This window comes from Rhinoraja longicauda, chromosome 37 (genome assembly GCF_053455715.1).
Source record: "Rhinoraja longicauda isolate Sanriku21f chromosome 37, sRhiLon1.1, whole genome shotgun sequence".
In the NCBI taxonomy this organism is placed as follows: domain Eukaryota; kingdom Metazoa; phylum Chordata; class Chondrichthyes; order Rajiformes; family Arhynchobatidae; genus Rhinoraja; species Rhinoraja longicauda.
In genome coordinates this window covers 10,518,650-10,544,345 of record NC_135989.1, presented here as the reverse complement: position 1 = coordinate 10,544,345, position 25,696 = coordinate 10,518,650, and the positions used below count along the sequence as shown (strand labels likewise).

The 25,696-nt window shown below is 47.2% G+C and overlaps 1 protein-coding gene across 1 annotated transcript in view; it reads left to right on the top strand.

The window, feature by feature from the left end:
• Positions 1 to 9,341: 9,341 nt before the first annotated feature.
• rnaseh2a (ribonuclease H2, subunit A) overlaps positions 9,342 to 25,696 on the top strand; it is a 38,789-nt gene continuing 22,434 nt past the window's right edge. Inside the window, exons 1-5 of the mRNA XM_078429554.1 lie at positions 9,342 to 10,144; positions 16,055 to 16,126; positions 17,669 to 17,795; positions 19,862 to 19,949; positions 22,593 to 22,730. Of these exons, the coding sequence (XP_078285680.1) occupies positions 10,018 to 10,144; positions 16,055 to 16,126; positions 17,669 to 17,795; positions 19,862 to 19,949; positions 22,593 to 22,730 (552 nt within the window). The 5' untranslated portion in view covers positions 9,342 to 10,017. The remainder of the gene's footprint in view (positions 10,145 to 16,054; positions 16,127 to 17,668; positions 17,796 to 19,861; positions 19,950 to 22,592; positions 22,731 to 25,696) is intronic.

Here is a 25,696-nt window from a genome sequence, read left to right as displayed (position 1 = left end):
ATTAACATACACACCAGTGCATCTTTGGAGTGTGGGAGTAACTTGGGCACCCGAAGAAAACCCACGTAGGTTTTGGTGAGAATGTACAAACTCCGTACAGACAGCACCCATAGTCAGGGTCAAACCCGGGTCTGGTGCTGTGAGGAAGCAACTCTACTGCTGCGCCTCCCATTACTGTTTGATTTAGGGGCGAGACAGATCAACAATCAGAGTCTTTCGTGGAGAATGTCGGATGTGATCAATTTAAGACACAGAAAGATCAAAGATTGAAATTGCAAAATGCTTCCCGTTGCAAAGAGACTTGTTTGGCAGGTTTGCAATCTGACAGAGAAACACGGCGTTATTTTGGCAACAGTAACGTGTTTCAAGAAATTAGCCCAAAGTGCTGGAGTAACTGAGTGAGATAAAGCGAGAAACAAGTGAGATAAAGTAAGAAAAGTGAGAAGAAATGAGAAACTGAGGTGAAAAGGTGAGGAAAGTGATGGGGGAAGGAGAGAGGTGGAGAGGGAGGGTGAGGGAGAGGGAGTGGGGGAGGGAGAGGGGGAGGGGGAGGGAGAGGGAGAGAGAACCATTGAACAAGCAGGAAAAATGTAATAGATAATATGTGCACTCAGATGAGGAGTGGGTGGGTTTGATAGGCAGATGGTTGGAACAAAGGCCAGAGCTAAGAACAGAAGGTGTGAGACAGGATTGAAGAGTTGCCAATTGTGAAGCCAGAGGAGGGAATATAGGGGATAGGGGAGCAGAGAAGTGGGTGGGAGTCCAAATGGGTTACAGGTTAGGGGAGGGATGGACAAAGGGAGGGGGTTTGGGGAGAAAGGGGAGGTGAGTGTTTGTTAGATGGTACCTAAAATTGACGAACTCATTGTTCATACCTAAACTCATACTCATTGTTCATACTCATTGTTCATATTTCAAGAAGCCTTGGGTTTATGGCCAGATCATTTAATGTACTTTGAACAATAATTATTGGAAAGGAAATGAAGGGGAATTCCCTGCCCCTTCATTTCTTTTATTTCTTCTATCAGTATCTCTGAGATATCAGAGGGTAGCTGATAATGGAACAAACAGAGATACAGATATACAAAGGGATATATTGTGCTAAGCAGAATCTCTTTGAAACACAGGCAGCTTTTGTCCTGACGTACAGAGAGATTCTTTCTGGAACATACAACGTATCAACAACGTACACTCCTGCTGTTGGTCACGTGTTGGAATTCGTAAAGTAATACCAGCCAGTATTACATACGGTACATTTACCGATTGGGGTGGGGTTAACAAAAAGACTCTAAAATCAGCACTTCTTTCACTCAGAGCATGAAGAGAATATGGAACGAGCTGCCAGAGGTGGTAGTTGAGGCAGATACTATAACAGCATTTAAGGGCTGCACAACGGTAGAGTTTCTGCCTTACAGTACGAACGTATTTATTCACAAAATGCTGGAGTAACTCAGCAGGTCAGGCAGCATCTCGGGAGAGAAGGAATGGGCGACGTTTCGGGTCGAGACCCTTCCTCAGACTGATGTCAGGGGGGGCGGGACAAAGGAAGGATGTAGGTGCTGGAGTAACGCAGCAGGTCAGGCAGCATCTCGGGAGATAGAGGGAGATCTGGGAAGGGGGAGGGGAAGAGAGGGACAGAGGAACTATCTAAAGTTGGAGAAGTCGGGTCCCAAGATAGCAGATGTGGCTGTGGTAGCGAGTGTGGGTCAAAATGTGGTCGTAGAGTAGGAGGGCAGGAGCCTTACAGTACTTGCAGCGCCGGAGACCCGGGTTCGATCCTGACTACTGGTGCTGGAGTAACTCAGGAGGTTAGGCAGCATCTCTGGAGAACATGGAATAGTGACGATCCAGTTCTGGACCCATCTGAAGAATCAGTCTGAAGAAGGGTCCCAACCGGAAACGCCACCTATCTATGTTCCCCAGAGATGCTGCCTGACCTACTGTCAGTCTTTGATAAACCAGCATCTGCAGCTCCTTGCTCCATTTCCCCAACAGATAGTTTCAATTTGTTTTAATGTTGAGCCTCTCCTTGCACTTTGTGTCCTTTTTTAACAATATTTGAGCAGAATTTGGAAAGGATACAGGCCACTGGTCATATTAAATATGCGGAGATAGAAGATGGGGCATCATCTACAGAGTTTGTAGTGGTAAAGTTAGGATTGGAAACTTACCGAAAATTATATGATGATCATTAATCAATGTCAGTTTTTGATGATCACACAGTTAAGAATGACCATTCTTATGACTCGGCTTGTACTCGCTGGAATTTAGAAGATTGAGGGGGGATCTTAAAGAAACGTACAAGATTCTTAAGGCTAGATGCAGGAAGATTGTTCCCGATGTTGGGGAAGTCCAGAACAAGGGGTCACAGTTTAAGGATAAGGGGGAAATCTTTTAGGACCGAGATGAGAAAGTTTTTTTTCACAGAGAGAGTGGAGAATCTGTGGAATTCTCTGCCACAGAAGGTAGTTGAGGCCAGTTCATTGGCTATATTTAAGAGGGAGTTAGATGTGGCCCTTGTGGCTAAAGGGATCAGGGGGTATGGAGAGAAGGCAGGTACGGGATACTGAGTTGGATGATCAGCCATGATCATATTGAATGGCGGTGCAGGCTCGAGGGGCCGAATGGCCTACTCCTGCACCTATATTCTATGTTTCTATGTTTCTATTGGATCTAATTGCTGTTCTCCGGTGAATATTGTCACAAGGCTTATGTCTAGAATAAGCAGATGTGTTTCTTCCATGGCAACCTGTGAGGTGACTGATTTCATTGTCAAGATAAAAGGAAACCAGATGCTTAACATCTGAAAGAGAAACGGAAGAACAGAGCAAGAAATTAGCATTTGAAAGTGAAAGCTGGGTCCATATATCAGGGCAAATAATTCAAAAGGAAAGGAGCTCAGCAGAAAGGTAATTACTTGCAGGGGCACTTCAGAACCACAGAATGGTCACAACATTAAAAAAAAGTGTCATTTGAACCCTCGGGTCCATACTAGCTCTATGGCAAGCGCAATCAAATCCATCTGAAGAAGGGTCTCGAACCGAAATGTCACCCATTCCTTCTCTCCTGAGATGCTGCCTGACCCGCTGAGTTACTCCAGCATTTTGTTTCTACCTTCAATTTGAACCAGCATCTGCAATTACTTTCCTTCAAACCAATCAAAGAAGTTGGTATCACAAAATGCTGGAGTAATTCAGCGGGTCTGGCAGCATCACTGGAGAGAAGGAATGGGTGACGTTTCGGGTCGAGACCTTTCTTCAGACTCAACAGACGCCCTCAACAAACGCTTCCTCGTTCTTCTACCTCCTAATCAAATTAGTTTATTCTCTGCCCTGAGGCTTTAGATTTTAGAGATACAGCGCAGCAACAGGCCCTTCGGCCCACCGAGTCTATGCCGACCAGCGATCACCCTCTACACTAACACTATCCTACAATTTACAATTTTACCAAAGCCAATGAACCTATAAACCTGTACGTCTTTGGAGTGTGGGAGGAATCCAGAGCACCAGGGGAAAACCCACACAGATCACGGGAAGAACGTGCAAACTTGGTACAGACAGCATCCATAGTCAGGATCGAACCCGGGCCTCTTGGCGCTGTGAGGCAGCAACTCTACCGCTGCGCCACCGTGCTGCCCAAAGACCCTGTGAGCTTCCTTTCTTTCAGGATGAATGAGCTCACCGTCAATTTTCCAATGTTCTTACATTTACACCAAGCCAATTAACCTACCAACCTGCACATCTTTGGAGTGTGGGAGGAAACTGAAGAGAGAGCTAGATAGAGCTCTTAAGGATAGCGGAGTCAGGGGGTATGGGGAGAAGGCAGGAACGGGGTACTGATTGAGAATGATCAGCCATGATCACATTGAATGGAGGTGCTGGCTCAAAGGGCCGAAAGGCCTACTTCTGCACCTATTGTCTATTGTCTATCTCGGAGAAAACCCACCCAGGTAACGGGGAGATCGTACAATCTCCGTACAGACAGCATCCACAGTCAGGATTGAACCCAGGTCTCTGGTGCTGTAAGGCAGCAACTTTACCACTGTGCCACCATGCCACACTATTGTTGATAATCTGGAATTTAAAGGAAAACAACTGGTCTTGGCAACAATGCCTGCAAAACTACAGGCTTGGCATTAAAATCCCATTTCATTCACCAATATCCAGGAGATTATGAAATTACTGTACTGTCCTAAGCTGGTCTGTTAATATGTGACCAAATCCATAACCACCTGTTTGTTCTAGGGCTCGGTCCACCAAGGCCTACTGATTCTGCCAATTGCTAACCATTTTAACTCCCCTTCCATTCCCACACTGATGTTTCTGTCCTGGGCCTTCTCCATTGCCAGAGTGAGGCCACACGCAAACTGGGGGAACAGCACCTCATATTCCGTTTGGGTAGCCTACAATCCAGCGGTATGAACAATGAGTTCTCCAATTGTAGGTACCATCCAACAAACACTCCCCTCCCCTTTCTCCCTTTGTCCATCCCTCCCCTAACCTGTAACCCACATGGACTCCCACCCATTTCTCTGCTCCCCTATATTCCCTCCTCTGGCTTCACAATTGGCAACTCTTCAATCCTGTCTCACACCTTCTGCTCTTATCTCTGACCTTTGTTCCAACCATCTGCCTATCAAACCCACCCACTCCTCATCTGTGTGCACCTATTACCCGCCACACGTTGTTCATGCCTCTCCCATCTTTCTTTGCCATCCTTCAATCAGTCAGAAGAAGGGTCCCGACCCGAAACGTCACCCCCCTATTCATGTTCTCCAAAGATGCTGCCTGACCCGCACAGTTACTCCAGCGCTTTGAGCACTTTGAGTCCGTTTTGTCCTTAAATGTCCCCTGAAAGAGTTGAGGAAGCCACTCCGTTCAGAGGCAATTAGAGATAGTTGGGGGAGGGGAAGAACAATGGAGGACCCAGCGTGGGGGACCGTCATGAGGGAGCTGGGGAGGGGGGGGGGGGGGGGGGGGCGAAGAACAATGGACAATGACTTCGTACCATAGCTAAAATCAAACCATTCCTCCAATTTGACGACATTGAAAAAATCATCCACGCATTCATTTCCTCCCGCCTAGACTGCTGCAACTCCCTATACACTGGGATCAGCCAATCATCCCTGTCCCGCCTGCAATTGGTCCAAAACGCCGCAACGAGACTCCTGACGGGTACCCGTAAAAGGGACCACATCACCCCGATTCTGGCCTCTCTCCACTGGCTCCCAGTACAGTCCAGAATCAACTTCAAGCTCCTCCTATTCACATACAAAGCCCTAAATGGGCTTGCCCCCCCCATATCAAAAATCTTCTAACCCACCACTCTATCTCCCTCAGGTCGGCCGACTTGGGGCTACTGACTATCCCGCGGTCTAGGCTTAAGCTCAGGGGTGACCGCGCTTTTGCGGTTGCAGCTCCTAGACTGTGGAACAGCATCCCTCTCCCCATCAGAACTGCCCCCTCCATCGACTCCTTTAAGTCCAGGCTCAAAACCTATTTCTACTCCCTCGCGTTTGAGGCCCTCTGAGGGGGCGCTGTGAACTGTTTATGTACGTGCTGTTATGTTTGTGTGCCATTGTATGTCCGTTCTTAGTACCTGAACTGATGTACAGCACTTTGGTCAACGTGGGTTGTTTTTACACGTGCTATACAAATAAAATTGACTTGACTTGACTTGACAATGGTGGATCCGGTGTGAGGGAGGGGGAAGAACAATGGAGGATGGAGGACCCAGAGTGGGGGAGACAGCCGTGAGGGAGGGGGAAGAACAATGGAGGACCCGGCTTGGGGGGACCACCGTGAGGGAGAACAAAGGGGGGACCTGGCGTGGATGCTCAGTAACTTTATCAGCGCCCTTTATTGGTGACTGTTTGCATACCTTGGGTGTGCAAGCAAAGAATTTCACTGTGGCTTGTCGCATGTGACAATAAAGTATTCATTCATTCATTCATTCATTCATGGGTGATAAATGCCAGTGATGGCTGATACATTCTGAAAAATATGAACGAATAAAAAACCCTCCTTAGAATCATTTTGGTAAATCTCTTCCACACCCTTTCTAAAGCTTTAATATATTTTCTAAAGCATGACACACAGAACTAGATACAATACTCTATTTGGAATCAGATCAGTGCTCTTGAATTCCATGCCTGTATTGATGGTGCTGGGGATATAAATACTTCTTTATCCACCTTATAAACCCGCCCGACCACTTATAACAAACGCTCTGTTATCTGATCAAATGCAAACTCGATCAAAATAGCTAAACACAATATTCAATCCTAGATTTCTCCAATGGAGAGAGTGTCCAGCTTCAAGTTTCTGGGCACTCACATTTCGGAGGGGATTTACGAAGGGGAAATCATGCTTGACTAATCTTCTGAAATTCTTTGAGGATGTAACTAGGAAAATTGACAGGGGAGAGCCGGTGGATGTGGTGTACCTCGACTTTCAGAAAGCCTTCGACAAGGTTCCACATAGGAGATTAGTGGGCAAAATTAGAGCACATGGTATTGGAGGTAGGGTGCTGACATGGATAGATAATTGGTTGACAAACAGAAAGAGTGGGGATAAATGGGTCCCTTTCAGAATGGCAGGCAGTGACTAGTGGGGTACCGCAAGGCTCGGTGCTGGGACCGCAGCTATTTACAATATACATTAATGACTTGGATGAAGGGATTAAAAGTACCATTAGCAAATTTGCAGATGATACAAAACTGGGTGGTAGTGTGAACTGTGAGGGAGATGCTATGAGGTTGCAGGGTGACTTGGACAAGTTGTGTGAGTGGGCGGATGCATGGCAGATGCAGTTTAATGTGGATAAGTGTGAGGTTATCCACTTTGGAGGTAAGAATAGGAAGGCAGAGTATTATCTGAATGGTGTCAAGTTAGGAAAAGGGGACGTACAACGAGATCTGGGTGTCCTAGTGCATCAGTCACTGAAAGGAAGCATGCAGGTACAACAGGCAGTGAAGAAAGCCAATGGGATGTTGGCCTTCATAACAAGAGGAGTTGAGTATAGGAGCAGAGTTCCTTCTGCAGTTGTACAGGGCTAACATGGTCCAATAACACTGCTGCGCTGGTCAAGAAGGCACAGCAACGACTGTTCTACCTGAGAACACTGAAAAAGTCTGGTCTACCCCAACAGCTGCTGACGACATTCTACCGCTGCACCAAAGAGAGCATCCTAACACATGGCATCCCTGTGTGGTACCTCAGCTGCACGGAGGCAGAGAGGAGAGCTCTTCAGCGGGTAGTCCATAGAGCTCAGAAGACTATCGGAACACAGCTACCAGCCTTGGAGGACATCTACAACACACGATGCCTCAGAAAAGCCACCAGCATCCACAAAGACTCTTCACACCCCTGCAACAGTCTGTTCGAAATTCTACCATCGGGCAGACGCTACAAGGCCTTCTACGCCCGCACCTCCAGACTCAGGAACAGCTTCATCCCCAGGGCCATAGCTGCTATGAACCGGTCCTGCTGAGCCGGATGGTCACATCGCACAGCGAACCGGCACAGACCTACTTGCACTTTATACTGTTTTAAATCTGTTTCTAATTTAGTTTCACTGGGTTGTATAAATTTATACTGATTAGCTAATTAATTTATTACATCGTATGGGAGGCGCATTCCCAATCTTGTTGTACTCCTGTACAATGACAATAAAGATGTATTGTATTGTATTGTATCAGTGACTGCTAATACAATTCAGTCAGTCTGAAGAAGGGTATCGACCTGAAACAATAGACAATAGGTGCAGGAGGAGGCCATTCGGCCCTTCGAGCCAGCACCGCCATTCAATGTGATCATGGCTGATCATTCTCAATCAGTACCCCGTTCCTGCCTTCTCCCCATACCTCCTGACTCCGCTATCCTTAAGAGCTCTATCCAACTCTCTTGATACCCATTCCTTCCGTCACCCATTCCTTCTCTCCTGAGATGCTCCCTGACCTGCTGAGTTACTCCAACATTTTGTGAATATATACCGTCGATTTGTACCGGCATCTGCAGTTATTTTCTTACGCTAATTCTGCCCTGATTACTGTTTCCAGAACTTTTCCCCCCTCGCTGAAGTTAAACTGAGTTTAGTTAAGTACAGCATGGAAACAGGCCAACTGAGTCCATGCCGACCACATGCTCACACTAGTGCTATGTTGTCCCACTTTGCCACCCACTCCAGACACACTAGAGGGCAACATGCAGAAGCCAATTAACCTACAAACCCGCACGTCTTTGGAAAATGGGAGGAAACCGGAGCACCCGGAAGAAAACCCACGTGGACACAGGGAGAAGGTGCAAACCAAGTATCTTTGGTGCAAACTCCACACAGACAGTCAACAACGGACCATTTCCATGATGATCGTTACTTCTTTTTAAACATATCTTTCAATCATTTGTTCTATATCTCTCCCTATCACTGTCTCTTTCTCTCTCTCGTTTCCTTTCCCTCAGACTCTCGGTGTGAAGAAGGGTCTCGACCTGATATCCCCACCCCCCACCATTCCTTCTCTCCAGAGATGCTGCCTTGTCCTGCTGAGTTACTCCAGCAGTTTGTGTCTTTATCTTCGGTGTAAACCAGCATCTGCAGTTCCTACTGTAGATCAATCCCCTAGGTGGAAGTTCCTACTGTAGATCAATCCCCTAGGTGGATTGATCCATGCCTGACTTTCGTATTGCTGACCAGATCTACGATCCATGCCTGACTTTTGTAGTTATGCTGCTGACTAAAAATTGGTTTCACTTTGTAACCATGAGGTGCGCCATTTTCTCACTTGCTCTCTGCATTGTATTTGTAATAAAACGCTTATATAGAAGCTAAACGAATGTAATCAGTGGTACAATACAGATAACACTACAAAAGTCAGGCATGGACTACACTACACAGTCTGAGCCTTCAGTCTGAAGAAGGGTCTCGACCCGAAACGTCACCCATTCCTTCTCTCCTGAGATGCTGCCTGACCTGCTGAGTTACTCCAGCATTTTGTGAATAAATACCTTCGATTTGTACCAGCATCTGCAGTTATTTTCTTACACTACACAACCTTTCTCAGCAGCGCCTGGAGGGAGGGTGAGAACTACAAGTCCCAGGCGGCTGTGACACTGCAATGTGGAGGGAGGCTCCACATGTGGAAACACCAACTTGTCCCAGATAAAAAATTACTCACTCGCACTAATCGCTAATTAAATTGCAACGTCTCTGTCGGATTTTTAACTCCCGGCTAAGTTGGGAAAATCCTGAGTTTGGAAAAGTGGGTTGTGGTTTGTGAAGTCGAGGCAGTCAAGGTTCAGAGGTGGTGGCAGAGACAGTGAGTGAGTAAAAGTCTGGACAGGAGAGAGAGAGTGTGTGTGTGTGGGTGGACAGGGTCCGCAATCCCTGCAACCCCTCGCCCCAGTGTAGAGGGGGCACTCTCTGCACCACGACAGCCTGCAAACTCCTGCACCTCTGCCTTTGTGTAGAGGGGGCACTCTCTGGACCACGACAGCCTGCAAACTCCTGCACCTCTGCCTTTGTGTAGAGGCTAGAGTGCACTCTGCAACTCGTAGTCCGTACCCCTGCCCGTGTGTAGTCCACACTCTCCACACATCTGCCCGTGTGTAGTCCACACTCTCCACACATCTGCCCGTGTGTAGTCCACACTCTCCACACATCTGCCCGTGTGTAGTCCACTCTCTCTGCAACTCGACAGCCCGCAAACTCCTGCACCCCTCGCCCTGATACAGCCCGTACCCCTGCCCTGCCCTTGTGTAGCCCGTACCCCTGCCCTGCCCTTGTGTAGCCCGTACCCCTGCCCTGCCCTTGTGTAGCCCGTACCCCTGCCCTGCCCTTGTGTAGCCCGTACCCCTGCCCTGCCCTTGTGTAGCCCACTCTCTCTGCAACTCGACAGCCCGCAAACTTCCCTCGCCCTTCTATAGTCTGCCCTTCTGCAGTCCTGCACCCCTGCCCTGATACACTCCACAGTCAGCACCCCCTGCCCTCCTACAGCCCGCCCGCCCGCCCCAAGCCGCATCCATGGAGCTGAGCGAGTGGCGCCGCGACCCCAGCACCAGCTGCCGCCTGAGCTCGGCCGTGTCCGCCGCCTGTCGCGGGCAGCCCTGCACCCTGGGTGTGGATGAGGCGGGGAGAGGGCCCGTGCTGGGTGAGTGGTGGTGGGGTGGTGGAGGGGAGGGGGTGGGGAGGGGAGGAGGGGGTGGGGGGGGGAAGGAGGGGAGGGGAGGGGGGCCTATTTCACAGCAAACAGCATAAAACTGTTCACTTCAACTCATATTTATCTGTACACAGTGGACAGCTTGATTGTAATCTTTTATAGTATTTTCTTGGACTGAGGAGGGGGGGTGAGGATGGGAGGGGGGGGGGTTGAGTGAGGGAGGGAGGTGAGTGAGGGGAGGGGGGTTGAGGATGGGAGGGGGGGTGAGTGAGGGGAGGTGGGGTGAGTGAGGAGGGGGGTGTAGGAGGGGATGGGGGGTGAGTGAGGGGAGGGGGGTGAGTGAGGGAGGGGGGTGATGAGGGGGGTGAGTGAGGGAGGGGGAGGTGAGTGAGGGGTGAGTGAGGGGAGGGGGGTAGGGGAGGGGAGGTGAGTGAGGGAAGGGGGGGTGAGTGAGGGGAGGGGGGTAGGGGAGGGGAGGTGAGTGAGGGAAGGGGGGGTGAGTGAGGGGAGGGGGGTAGGGGAGGGGAGGTGAGTGAGGGAAGGGGGGGTGAGTGAGGGGAGGGGAGGTGAGTGAGGGAAGGGGGGTGAGTGAGGAGAGGGGGGTGAGTGAGGGGAGGGGAGGGAGTGAAGGAGGGGAGGGGGGTGAGTGAGGGGAGGGGGTGAATGAGGGGAGGGGGGTGAGGATGGGGGTGAGTGAGGGGGGGTGAGGATGGGGAGGGGGGGGTGAGCAGGGGTGGGTGAGTGAGTGGGGAGTGAGGGGGGGCGGTAGGTGAGGATGGGAGGGGGGTGAGGTGAGGGAGCGGTTGAAATGGGAGAGAATGGGGGTGCGCGGAGGAGGGAGGGGGGTGAGGATGTGTCTATGAACATAAATTCTGCAAGATAGTAAAAAGCCAGCATCTGTGTAGTTCCTTGTTGTTTACACAAAACTCTTAGGTTGCTTTTGAGGTCCCCCTTTTACAGAGGTGGAAAAATGAATGCAGCCACAGCTGTTGCTTTAAATTAACACTGGCACTATCTTCTTGATGGTGTCACTGGGAAGTACCCGATTGGGCTGTCTTTGGTGCGGTTTCAATGCCTACATTCACGCACTGATGTTAAAAGTAAGCTTCGAAGGTATCACAAAAAGCTGGAGTAACTCAGTGGGCCAGGCAGCATCTCAGGAGAGAAGGAATAGGCCATGTTTCGGGTCAGACTAAGCTTGGCTTCGCTTGGCGGTATTCAGTCAGGAAGATTGAATTTGAAGATAGGTGGCAAAAAAGCCTTTAGCTTAGTGTTATCACGTGTATAATGGTAAATGCGATACAGTCAAAGAAAATACTATAAAAGATTACAATCAAGCTGTCCACAATGTACAGATAAATATGAGTTGAAGTGAACAGTTTTATGCTGTTTGCTGTGAAATAGATTGAAGGACAGTGGAAGAAGGCTCAGCACCAACTTGCAAAAAGGTATTGGATAAATGGGATTTGTTGGGGAAAGAAAGACTGCATCATCTCATTGCATCAACTTTCAAAGAGCCAGCACAAAGATAATCAAATGCATGATTTTCTGCACTTTCTGATAGAAGGAAGCATGCAGGTACAGCAGGCAGTGAAGAAAGCTAATGGCATGTTGGCCTTCATAACGAGAGGATTTGAGTACAGGAGCAAAGAAGTCCTTCTGCAGTTGTATAGGGCCCTGGTGAGACCACATCTGGAGTATTGTGTACAGTATTGGTCACCTAATTTGAGGAAGGACGTCCTTGCTATTGAGGCAGTGCAGCGTAGGTTCACGAGGTTAATCCCTGGGGCGGAGGGACTGTCATATGAGGAAAGATTGGAAAGACTAGGCTTGTATTCACTGGAGTTTAGAAGGATGAGAGGGGATCTTATAGAGACGTATAAAATTTATAAAAGGACTAGACAAGTTGAGGAGTCCAGAACCAGGGGCCACAGTTGGAGACCAAAACTGCACACTGTACTCCAGGTGCGGTCTCACTAGGGCCCTGTACAACTGCAGAATGATCTCTTTGCTCCTATACTCAACTCCTCTTGTTATGAATGCCAACATTCCATTGGCTTTCTTCACTGCCTGCTGTACCTGCATGCTTCCTTTCAGTGACTGATGCACCAAGACACCCATATCACGTTGTACGTCCCCTTTTCCTAACTTGACACCATTCAAATAATAATCTGCCTTCCTATTCTTACCACCAAAATGGATAACCTCACACTTATCCACATTAAACTGCATCTGCCATGCATCCGCCCACTCACACAACCTGTCCAAGTCACCCTGCAACCTCATAGCATCTTCCTCACAGTTCACACTGCCACCTAACTTTGTATCATCGGCAAATTTGCTAATGGTACTTTTAATTCCTTCATCCAAGTCATTGATGTATATTGTAAATAGCTGCGGTCCCAACACCGAGCCTTGCGGTACCCCACTAGTCACTGCCTGCCATTCTGAAAGGGACCCATTTATCCCCACTCTTTGCTTTCTGTCTGTCAACCAACTTTCTATCCATGTCAGTACCCTACCTCCCTGTAAAGCGTCTTTGAGTGTTTGAAAAGCGCTATATAAATGTAATGCATTATTATTATTATTATTAATACCATGTGCTCTAATTTTGCTCACCAATCTCCTATGTGGGACCTTGTCGAAGGCTTTCTGAAAGTCGAGGTACACCACATCCACCGGCTCTCCCCTGTCAATTTTCCTAGTTACATCCTCAAAAAAATCCAGTAGATTAGTCAAGCACGATTTCCCCTTCGTAAATCCATGCTGACTCGGAATGATCCTGTTACTGCGATCCAAATGCTCCGCAATTTCGTCTTTTATAATTGACTCCAGCATCTTCCCCACCACTGATGTCAGACTAACTGGTCTATAATTTCCCGTTTTCTCTCTCCCTCCTTTCTTGAAAAGTGGGATGACATTAGCTACCCTCCAATCCACAGGAACTGACCCGGAATCTATAGAACATTGGAAAATCATTACTATTGCGTCCACAATTTCTAGAGCCACCTCCTTAAGCACCCTGGGATGCAGACCATCAGGCCCTGGGGATTTATCAGCCTTGAGTCCCATTAGTCTACCCAAAACTTTTTCCTGCCTAATGTGGATTTCCTCCAGTTCCTCTGTCACCCTAGGATCTCTGGCCACTAGAACATCTGGGAGATTGTTTGTATCCTCCTCAGTGAAGACAGATCCAAAGTACCGGTTCAACTCTTCTGCCATTTCCTTGTTCCCCATAATAAATGCCCCTGCTTCTGTCTTCAAGGGACCCACATTTGCCATGACTATTTTTTTCCTCTTCACATACCTAAAAAAGCTTTTACTATCCTCCTTTATATTATTGGCTAGTTTACCCTCGTACCTCATCTTTTCTCCCCGTATTGCCTTTTTAGTTATCTTCTGTTGCTCTTTAAAAGAGTCCCAATCCTCTGGCTTCCCACTCTTCTTTGCTATGTTATACTTCTTCCCTTTTATTTTTATGTTGTCCTTGACTTCCCTTGTCAGCCACGGGTGCCTCTTACTCCCCTTAGAATCTTTCCTCTTCTTTGGGATAAATTGATCCTGCAACTTCTGCATTATTCCCAGGAATACCTGCCATTGCTGATCCACAGTCTTCCCTGCTAGGGCCTCCTTCCAGTCAATTTTGGCCAACTCATGCCTCTGTAATCCCCTTTGCTATACTGTAATACTGACACCTCCGATTTTCCCTTCTCCCTCTCCATTTGTAGAGTAGAGATGACTGCATTTTGAAGGTATCACAAAATGCTGGAGTAACTCAGCGAGTCAGGCAGCATCTCTGGGGAGAAGGAATGGGTGATGTTTCGGGTCGAGGCCCATCTTCAGTCTGAAGAAAGGTCTTGACCCGAAACGTCACCTATTCCTTCTCTCCAGAGATGCTGCCTGACCCGCTGAGTTACTCCAGCATTTTGTGAATACCTTCAATTTGTACCACCATCTGCAGTTATTTTCCTACATAACTGCATTTTGAGGTGTACAGGTCCCTCCTAGTCTCGACCTGAAACGTCACCTCTTCCTTTTCTCCAGAGATGCTGCCTGACCCGCTGAGTTACTCCAGCATTTTGTGTCTGTCATCGGTTTGAACCAGCATCTGCAGTTCCTTCCGACACACCTCCCTAGGTAATAACAGGTTCTGATCTTGTGACCTGCGATCTGTTTGCATTGGCAATGAGACCAACCAGCAATACATTTAAATAAAAATATAGGCTGACCAATGATTCAGTTCGATGATACCACATTGTCACGTGTACCTAGCTACAGAGAAATGCTTTGTTTTGTATACAACCCGATACAATCGTGTGGCACACCTCACCTTGGCATCTTGCAGTTAAACCAGGGCGTTAAAGTCAACCATTAAACTCAACCATTCAGACATTGATGTGAACTGAGTTCCCAAACGATGTCTGCAGCCCCACCACAGCCAATGGCCTCCCAAACATTCCTTTGTATGGAGGGACTGCACACAAGTCAAACGACTGTACACTTGGGGGGTGGGGACTAGGACTAAACACTGCTTGCCTAGTACAATATTAAATCATATCAAACAGTAATGAAAAGATAAATAAGAGCGAAGATAGACACAAAATGCTCGAGTAACTCTGCGGGTCAGGCAGCATCTCTGGGGAGAAGGAATAGGGGACGTTCGGGTCGAGACCCTTCTTCAGACTGAAGTCTCGACCTGAAATGTCACCCATTCCTTCTCTCCAGAGATGCTGCCTGCCCCGCTGAGTTACTCCAGTGTTTTGTGTCTACGGTTTAAAGCAGAATCTGCAGTTCCTTCCTACACAGATAAATAAGATCTCCCTGTGCCCCACCTGCTGGACTCCCACCTATCTCTCCTCGCGCCCCACTACATTCCTCTCTCGGACTAAACTACTCGCAACTCTTCAATCCCGCCACACACCACCTGCTTTCATTACTGGCCTTTGTTCCAACCTGGGAACAACCTCTCGACCAGACACGTTGCCTATTCCTTTTCTCCAGAGATGCTGCCTGACCCGCTGAGTTACTCCAACACTTTGTGTCTTTCTTCTTTGTTCCAACCATCTGCCTGCCTATCAAAAAGCCCTCTCCCCTCTATCCATGCGTTGCCTGCCATGCTTTGTCTTACCTCTCCCTTTTTCCAGCTTTCTTCGCCCTAGAACAGTGTAAAGAAGCCTCTCGACCTGAAAAGGTTGTCTCACCTATCCATGTTCTCCAGAGTTGCTGCCTGACTCCAGCATTTTGTGTCCTTTTGTAAGTTAACCAGGATCTGTACTTTATTTTTTCTAAATGGGCGTCCTTGCTTTTTGTTTTCTGCAAACTGCTTTTTTTTGCTGCCAGTTGCTTTCCTAAGTAATTGTGTACAGAGCAGTTTAAGAGTTTTAAAGAGTTTTGCTTGGCACTGAATTCATGTTCATAAGTGATAGGAGCAGAATTAGGGCAGAAGAGGGTTTTTCCTCAAGTTTCTGAAATCTTAAATTTTGCTCCTTGTTTTCGTGGGACGAAGCTTTCAAAGTTTAGAAACTATTGGACAGATAACGTGCTCCAGTGTAATGGAGAGAAGGAATGAGTAACGTTTCGGGTCAAGCCCCTTCTTCAGACTGGAGAAGTCTTCTTGAGTCTGAAGAAGGGTCTTGACCCAGAATTCTGATTCTGAATTCTGATTCTGATTCTGATTCTGAATTCTGATTCTGACCCGAAACGTCACCCATTCCTTCTCTCCAGAGCTTGTCCCACTGAGTTACTCCAGCATTTTCTGTCTACGGTTTAAACCAGCATCTGCAGTTCCTTCCAACACTGCTCCAGTGTAGTTATCTCCAAGGCTGTCCGGAATCATGTACTTCAGACTTCACGTATGGTGATTTTGTTGTGCCTTATGCCCGCTGTTTCCTTGTTTTTCAGGGCCAATGGTGTACGGAATCTGTTTTTGCCCACTCTCCAAGCAACAACAGCTTCAAGATCTCAAGGTTGCAGGTATGGAAGTCTAAACATTAAACATGACTGATAATGCAGTCAAGCCAGGACAGTGGCAAAATCCAAACCAATGAACAATAAGTCACATTTGTGCTCTGTCTTATGGATTTGATAATAGAAACTTGGGTCTTTGCAGGATTTATGGCGAAAGAATTTTACTATCTTTATGTATTATGTTCTTTTAGTATAGTTTAGAGATACAGCACGATAACAGGCCGTTTGGCCTGCCAAGTCTGCACCAACCAACGATCCCCGCACACATACACTATCCTACACACACTAGGGACAATTTACATTTACACCAAGCCAATTAACCTACAAACCTGTACGTCTTTGGAGAGTGGGAGGAAACCGAAGATCTCGGAGAAAACCCACGCAGGTCACGGGGAGAACGTACAAACTCCGTACAGACGGCACCTGTAGTCGGGATGGAACCTGGGTTTCTGGCGCTATAAGGTAGTAGAGCTACCACTATGCCACCCCGACTACCCCCAGAGTTAAGAATAATTTGGGGATGAATGAATCAATGCTGCTATCACAGATGTTTATTTGAAAAAAGTGAAGCGGGCATCTTTACTGTCTTGGGTAATAGAAATGACCCTGCCGAAGAAAGAGAGGCTTCCCATTTAATCTGGTGTCTTTCATGGCAATTCAATAGTGGTGGCTAACAAACAATCGAATGATTGATAATGTTTCACTGGTGCTAACTGAGAGGGAAATATTCACATTGGACGCAATACCTTTTTAGATTTAGAGATACAGCGCAGAAACAGGCCCTTCGGCCCACCGGGTCCGCGCCGCCCAGCGATCCCTGCACACTAACACTATCCTACACCCACTAGGGACAATTTTTTATTTTTTTTACATTTGCCCAACCAATTAACCTACACACCTGTACGTCTTTGGAGTGTGGGAGGAAACCGAAGATCTCGGAGAAAGCCCACGCAGGTCACGGGGAGAACGTACAAACTCCGTACAGACGGCGCCCGTGGTCAGGATCGAACCTGAGTCTCCGGCGCTGCATTCGCTGTAAGGCAGCAACTCTACCGCTGCGCCACCATGCCGCCCGTGAGAATTTGTGTGGGAATTGTCAGTATGTGTTGCATTTTTGTCCGCTAGCTTGTATATCTGGTTTCGTTTTTATCAGTGACTTGTGCTTCATTATGTATCAGTTCGTTCTACTGAACTGAGGGCGGCGCGGTGGCACAGCGGTAGAGTTGCTGCCCTGCGGCGCCAGGGATCTGGGTTCGATCCCGACTACGGGTGCTGTTCGTACGGAGTTTGTCCGTCCTCCCTGTGACCGCGTGGGTTTTCTCCGAGATTTTCAGATTCCTCCCACACTCCAAAGACGTAGAGGCTTGTAGGTTAATTAGCTTGGTATAAGTGTAAAATTGTCCCTAGTGTGTGTAGGATGGTGTTAATGTGTGGGGGTTAATGTGTGGCGATCGCTGGTCGGTGGGCTGAAGGGCCTGTTCTGTATCTGTAAACTAAACTAAACTTAAAGTCAGTGACATTTCTCTTTTTAACTTGCTTTTTTTGCAGACTCCAAGACATTAACAGAGAAAGAGAGAGAGAGATTGTTTGCCAAAATAGATGAAGCGAAGGATTTTATTGGCTGGGCTCTTGAGATCCTCTCACCCAACGTCATTTCGACAAGTATGCAACAAAGGTACTTCTCAACATATTGACTTAACAGGAGGGATCCATTAATGAACAAGCCTTGCAATGGCTGGAATAAATCTAATCTGATCAGTGACAGCAAAACCATGAATCAACTGCATGCGTATGAGAAGACACTTTTTTTTTTAATGATCAACCGCCCTGAAGTGTCTGCCTGTGTGTTGGTGGATGTGACTGTGTCCTTTATATGCCTGGATAGAGTGGATGTGGAGAGGATGTTTCCACTAGTGGGAGAGTCGAGGACCAAAGGTCATAGCCTCAGAATTAAAGGACCTTCCTATAGGAAGGAGATGAGGGGGAATTTCTTTAGTCAGAGGGTGGTGAATCTGTGGAATTCATTGCCACAGAAGGCTGTGGAGGCCAAGTCAATGGATATTTTTAAGGGAGAGGTAGATAGATTCTTGATTAGAATGGGTGACAGGGATTCTGGGGAGAAGGCAGGAGAATGGGGTTAGGAGGGAGAGATCAGACATGACTCGATGGTCTGAAGAAGGGTTTCGACTCGAAAGGCCACGCATTCCTTCTCTCCTGAGATGCTGCCTGACCTGCTGAGTTACTCCAGCATTTTGTGAATAAATACCTTCAAGGAGGGAGAGATAGATCAGCGGAGTGGATTTGATGGGCCGAATGGCCTAATTCTGCTCCTATCACTTATGAGCATTTGATGCAATGCATTTGAGCACTCTCATTTATGTTTTCTCATTTTTATTTCCATTGTACTAAACGCATAGATCAATTGGCCCATTAAATCTAGGCAGGCTCACAAACCACTTCCCTTCCCCTGTAACCCTAGTGTGTCTTCGATGCCCATCAGCATCACTCCTCTCTTGGTTCTCCCACCACTCGCCCATCCTCGGCGTAATTTAGAATCACCAGTTAACCCGACCAGCCAGCATGTTTTTGAGCAATTAGTGGAAATTAAAGTACCTATAGGAAACCCACATTGCAGCAGAGAGAGAACGCAAACTGCAACAGCAACGGATATTCTTGCTATTGAGGGCGTGCAGCGTAGGTTCACTAGGTTAATTCCCGGAATGGCGGGACTGTCATATGTTGAAAGACTGGAGCGACTAGGCTTGTATACACTGGAATTTAGAAGGATGAGAGGGGATCTTATCAAAACGTATAAGATTATTAAGGGGTTGGACACGTTAGAGGCAGGACACATGGTCCCAATGTTGGGGGAGTCCAGAACAAGGGGCCACAGTTTAAGAATAAGGGGTAGGCCATTTAGAACTGAGATGAGGAAAATCATTTTCAGTCAGAGAATTGTGAATCTGGAATTCTCTGCCTCAGAAGGCAGTGGAGGCCAATTCTCTGAATCCATTCAAGAGAGAGCTAGATAGGGCTCTTAAGGATAGCGGAGTCAGGGGGGTATGGGGAGAAGGCAGGAACGGGGTACTGATTGAGAATGATCAGCCATGATCACATTGAATGGCGGTGCTGGCTCGAAGGGCCGAATGGCCTCCTCCTGCACCTATTGTCTATTGTCTATTATCTCGGATGCCAGATGTGCACTGTGCTGCCACATTTCAGCCCGTCTAGCGATTATCGGGACAAAAGACGTTCTTGTCAATAGAAGAATACGTGGATAGGACAAGACTTGAGGGATATGAACCAAGCGTGGGCAGGTGGGACTAGTATAGCTGGGACCAGTGTGGCCGGTATGGGCAAGTTGGGCCGAAGGGCCTGTTTCCACACTGTATCACTCTATGACTATGACTCTATAAGCCTTTGTTTATATCAAAGCAGTAATGTGTGGGATGAAGTACTGTAAATCCTTGCTGTACCAGACCATAATGGCGGGGAGGGGGGGTCCATTATTACCCACTGTCCGCTTTCACCGAGCGAGGGGGATAAATGTTGACTTTTTGTGTCCGTGTTCCTTTTCTTGTTGCAAACCTCAAAATTCTGCCACATGATTTCAGACTTCAGGAGTCTGGGAGGTGGGGTGGGGTGGGTTGGGGGTGGGGGGGGGGGAGGAGGGGTGGGGGGAGTTGGGGGGTGGGGCATGGGGCAGTTGCTGACCAAACTGGATTCTTGTTTCTAAAACAGAACCAAATGCAACCTGAACACTTTGTCCCACGATTCTGCCATTGGACTCATCCAATATGCATTGGACAGTGGTGTGCAAGTGAGAGAGGTGAGTAGGAAGAATGTACTGCAGAAATATAATTCTGTGTAAAAGTCAAATGGTGTTGATAATGCAAATCTGCAATCAAATCAGAGAATGATGGAAATCCCCGTTCTGTTGCTTAAGATTTGCAGAAAGAATTAATAGTTAAATCTATTGAACTTCTCTCCGTGACCGCGTGAGTTTTCTCCGGGTGCTCCGGTTTCCTCGCACATTCCAAAAATCGTCCAGGTTTGTAGGTTAATTGGCTTCAGTACAAATTGTAAATTGTCCCCAGTGTGTACGACAGAGCTAGCGTACAGGGTGATCGCAGGTCCATGTGGACTCAGTCGGCCTAAGGGCCTGTTTCCGCGTTTACCTCTAAATTAAACTAAACTCCAGTTGTGACTCTATTGTAGAAACATAGAAACATAGAAAATAGGTGCAGGAGTAGGCCATTCGGCCCTTCGCGCCTGCACCGCCATTCAATATGATCAGCCAACTCAGTATCCTGTACCTGCCTTCTCTCCATACCCCCTGATCTCTTTAGCCACAAGGGCCACATCTAACTCCCTCTTAAATTATAGCCAATGAACTGGCCTCAACTACCTTCTGTGGCAGAGAATTCCACAGATTCACCACACTCTGTGTGAAAAAAAAAGTTCTCATCTCGGTCCTAAAAGATTTACCCCTTAACCTTGTACTGCATCTGCCACTGTACTTTAGGCTTAAGGGACACAGCACGGAAACAGGCCCTTCGGCCCACAGAGTCCGCGCCGACCAGCAATCCCCGCACACGAACACTATCCGACACACACTAGGGACAATTTTACATTTACACAATTATACCAATCCAATTAACCTACAAACCTGTACGCCTTTGGAGTGTGGGAGGAAACCCGAAGATCGCGGAGAAAACCCACACAGGTCACGGGGAGAACGTACAAACTCCGTTCGAGATCTTCGGTTTCCTCCCCCACTCCAAAGACGTGCAGGTTTGTAGGTAAATTGGCTTGGTATAAATGTAAATTGTCCCTAATGTGTGTAGGATAGTGTTAATGTGCGGGGATCGCTGGTCAGTGTGGACTCGTTGGGCCGAAGGGCCTGTTTCCGCGTTGCATTTCTAGTCAATAATTAAGTATATAGAGTAAGGGTTTAAAGAAACGGAGAAAACTGTACATCATTGCACAACTTGGACTGCAGTCACAAGGAATCTCTAACAAAGAAAATCGTGCTAGCATGCAATAATTAATTGCAGTCAACGTCAAAGATGATGATAGTTTGACAACACGATCTTCGTTATTACTGTCAACATGGATCACAAGCCGCCCGTTTAGTGTTGCCACATACTCATTTTTTTCCAATATCCTGCCACGCTTGTCTCTGTTGTTATGATTCCACAAGTTTAATTTCCTTTTATCTCTAGTTATTGTAAATCTATGTTTGCAGTGTCTAGACAGGATTATATCTCCCCAAAAACAGTTCGAATAATCGGTCACCTCTGCAGAAATGTGCCAATATTGCTATGGCAACAGTGCTTTCTTTAAAAGCAGAGAAACTGAGGAGTTATTGTAACCTTTTTTTAATTTAAAACCTTTCTCCATCGCCAATGCCATCTTATGCGCTCCTCATGAATTACTACCACTGGCCCAAATGGTTGATTTACGAGTGTAATTTGGCCAGCTAAGTGTCCCTGAGCAAGTCAAAGCATTAGCTTTTTGCCTTTTAAGGTTTGAAACTTGGACGAGCTTTTGCTTTTGCACAGCACAATTCTCTTGATTCTGAATCAATGTGAACTATTGGCCTGGAGGACTTTCATCAATAACAGACTGAAATCAGAGCACCACTTTTAATTTTTAACTAGACCAAGTGGACCCGTTGGGCCCAAACCTCTCCTGCATTGGTGCAGCACCCTCTCCTCTCCTAAACCCCCCTCCCACCCCCCTCCCTCGAAGGTAGACACAAAATGCTGGAGTATCTCAGCGGGACAGGCAGCATCTCTGGAGAGAAGGAATGGGTGACGTTTCGGGTCGAGACCCTTCTTCAGACCAGGCCAGACAGAGGAAAGAACTTAAGATTAGTTCCACAAAGCAGACAATAGTTCGGGTCACATTCAAGACTCACAGAGACCCTTCAGACTGAGAGTCAGCAGGATTCCTATAAACATTGCCCGATCTTTTTATCATTTTATGCAAGTTAATAACACCTCCCCTCAGGCTGGTCTACATGGAAATCAAGCCCATCCCAACCAATTTCTCCTCGTGAACAAAATTCGCCAATCCAGTCTTTTTTACAAATTTCCTCTGCGTTCTCTTGTTTTCCTATATTGATCGGAACTGCGTAGGAAGGAACTGCAGACTCATGCGTTACACCGAGGATGGACACAAATTGCTGGAGTAACTCAGCATCTCTGTAGAGAAGGAATGGGTGACGTTTTGGGTCGAGATCCTTCTTCTGACGCCTGAAGAAGGGTCGCGACCCGAAACAGCACCCATTCCTTCCCTCCAGTGATGCTGCCTGTCCCGCTGAGTTACTCCAGCATTTTGTGTCTATCTTGATCAGATCTCTAGTTTATAAGCAGCCATTCTGGATTTTCAAACCAAAGTCGAAGTGCCACCTGTGACGGAATGTTTCTAACTAACTGCGTTCTGATGTGCCTTTGCTTATCCGTAGGTATATGTAGACACGGTTGGACCAGCTGAAAAATACGAGGCAAAACTGAAGGAGCGTTTCCCAGATCTTGAGATTACAGTCAGACCCAAGGCTGACTCCCTATTCCCAATTGTCAGTGCGGCCAGTATCTGTGCTAAGGTGAGTGGTGAGCAATCTGTACTACTTTGCCTTCCAATTTTGCAACAGAATTTTATGGCTTATTGGAGCGCAGGAGGATGAGGAGTAATCTTCTCGGGGTGTATAAAATCACGAGGGGAATAGATCGGGTAGAAGCACAGAGTCTCTTGCCCAGGGTAGGCGGATCGAGGACCTGAGGACGTAGTTTTAAGGTGAAGGGGAAAAGATTTAATAGGAATCTGAGGGGTAACATTTGCACACAACGGGTGGTGGGAGTATGGAACGAGCTGCCAGAGGAGGTAATTGAGGCAGGGGCTATCTAAACATTTAAGAAACAGTTAGACAGGTGCATGGATTGGACAGGTTTGGAGAGATATGGACCAAATGCGGGCAGGTGGGACTGGTGTAGCTGGGATTTGTTGGCCGGTGTGGCCAAGCCAAAGTGCTTGTTTCCACACTCTGTGACTCTACCCCTCTACCCCTGTACCCCTCTACCCCTCTACCCCTCTACCCGGCTACCCCTCTACCCCTCTACACCTATACACATCTATCAGGTCTTACCTGATGGAGTAGCGATGAAGAGGTGGGGTCTCGTGGACAGTGCTTTGGGTGACAGAGTGACAGTGTGTGGGGACCCAACACACAGTGGAGCACATAGTCACCAGTTGCCCCAAATACCAGCCACCGAATGGTGAGCGAGGTCTGATTGACACGTTGGCCTGGCTCGCCTCAACGGAGCTGCAGGTCTAAAAGACATACGACAGAAGAAGAAGAAGAAGGTCTTAGCACCATCTTTTCCAAGGCAGACAGGGACAACCAATTTCTCCCAGGACTCCACGCCCTGAGAAACAATCAGAACACTTGAAACTACCATCACAGATTAAACTGTGAGGTCCAATTTCTGCAGGGTAAAGTGTGTGCCAACCTTTTAGCGTATTCATATTACAGCATTTTCATTTTATAGACAATAGACAAGAGGTGCAGGAGGAGGCCATTCGGCCCTTTGAGCCAGCACCGCCATTCAATGTGATCATGGCTGATCATTCTCAATCAGTACCCCGTTCCTGCCTTCTCCCCTGACTCCGCTATCCTTAAGAGCTCTATCTAGCTCTCTCTTGAATGCATTCAGAGAATTGGCCTCCACTGCCTTCTGAGGCAGAGAATTCCACACCTTCACCACTCTCTGACTGAAAAAGTTCCTCCTCATCTCCGTTCTAAATGGCCTACCCCTTATTCTTAAACTGTGGCCCCTTGTTCTGGACTCCCCCAACATTGGGAACATGTTTCCTGCCTCTAATGTGTCCAATCCCCTAATTATCTTATATGTTTCAATAAGATCCCCCCTCATCCTTCTAAATTCCAGTGTATACAAGCCCAATCGCTCCAGCCTTTCAACATACGACAGTCCCGCCAGCATTTTCATTTTATAGACAATAGACAACAGGTGCAGGATGAGGCCATTCGGCCCTTCGAGCCAGCACCGCCATTCAATGTGATCATGGCTGATCATTCTCAACCAGTACCCCGTTCCTGCCTTCTCCCCATACCCCCTGACTCCCCTATCCTTAAGAGCTCTATCTAGCTCTCTCTTGAATGCATTCAGAGAATTGGCCTCCACTGCCTCCTGAGGCAGAGAATTACACAGATTCACAACTCTCTGACTGAAAAAGTTTTTCCTCATCTCTGTTCTAAATGGCCTACCCCTTATTCTTAAACCGTGGCCCCTTGTTCTGGACTCCCCCAACCTTGGGAACATGTTTCCTGCCTCTAACGTGTCCAACCCCTTAATAATCTTATACGTTTCGATAAGATCTCCTCTCATCCTTCTAAATTCCAGTCTATACAAGCCTAGTCGCTCCAATCTTTCTGGGTACCTCTGTACTTTAATCATCACACCATGTTAAGTTAGCATTTTTTTTTGAAAACCTCTCTCCAAGTAAAAAAAAAATTTCTTTGTCAACCTTTACATAAACTGTGGCTTTTTTTCCCCTTTTAACAGTGTACATTAATCACTGTGCATCTTGGAGAAAAATATGGGCAAAAGTACAAAGATGTGCTTTAATCCAGCTATCTAGTGACTTAATTAGACACAAAATGCTGGAGTAACTCAGCGGGTCAGGCAACATCTCTGGAGAGAAGGAATGCGTGACGTTTTGGGTCGAGACCCTTCTTCAGACCGTCCCAAAACGTCACCCATTCCTTCTCTCCAGAGATGCTGCCTGACCCGTTGAGTTACTCCACCATTTTGTGTCTATCTTCGATTTAAACCAGCATCTGCAATTCTCTCTAAATGTATAGTGACTTATTAATGCCGATGATATATTTATTGGTGCCCCAAGTACTCTTGGAAGACCATTGCTTTTTTTGTGACATTCTGTACTTGCACGGTCTAGGCTTAAGCTCAGGGGTGACCGCGCTTTTGCGGTTGCAGCTCCTAGACTGTGGAACAGCATCCCTCTCCCCATCAGAACTGCCCCCTCCATCGACTCCTTTAAGTCCAGGCTCAAAACCTATTTCTACTCCCCGGCGTTTGAGGCCCTCTGAGGGGGCGCTGTGAACTGTTTATGTATGTGCTGTAATGTTTGTGTGCCATTGTATGTTCGTTCTTAGTACCTGCACTGATGTACAGCACTTTGGTCACCGTGGGTTGATTTTAAATGTGCTATACAAATAAAATTGACTTTACTTTACTTGACATTGAAATGTTGCTCTGATTGGGTGGAGAGGGAAAGAGAGACTTAAGTAAGTTATGATCAGCTCAGTACATATTTAAATGCAAAACCGCAAAGTGCTGGAGGTATTTAGTGGCTCAGGCAACACACAGTGCAGCCTGACCCACTGAGTTGCAACAACGGTTTGTATTTTGCTCAAGATTCCAACATTTGCAGCATCTTTAAATATAGTACTTGACTGTTGCATTCATAGATGTTATAATTTTAGAAAATTGACTGCAATTTGAATTTCTGTTTTGGATCAGTATGACACAA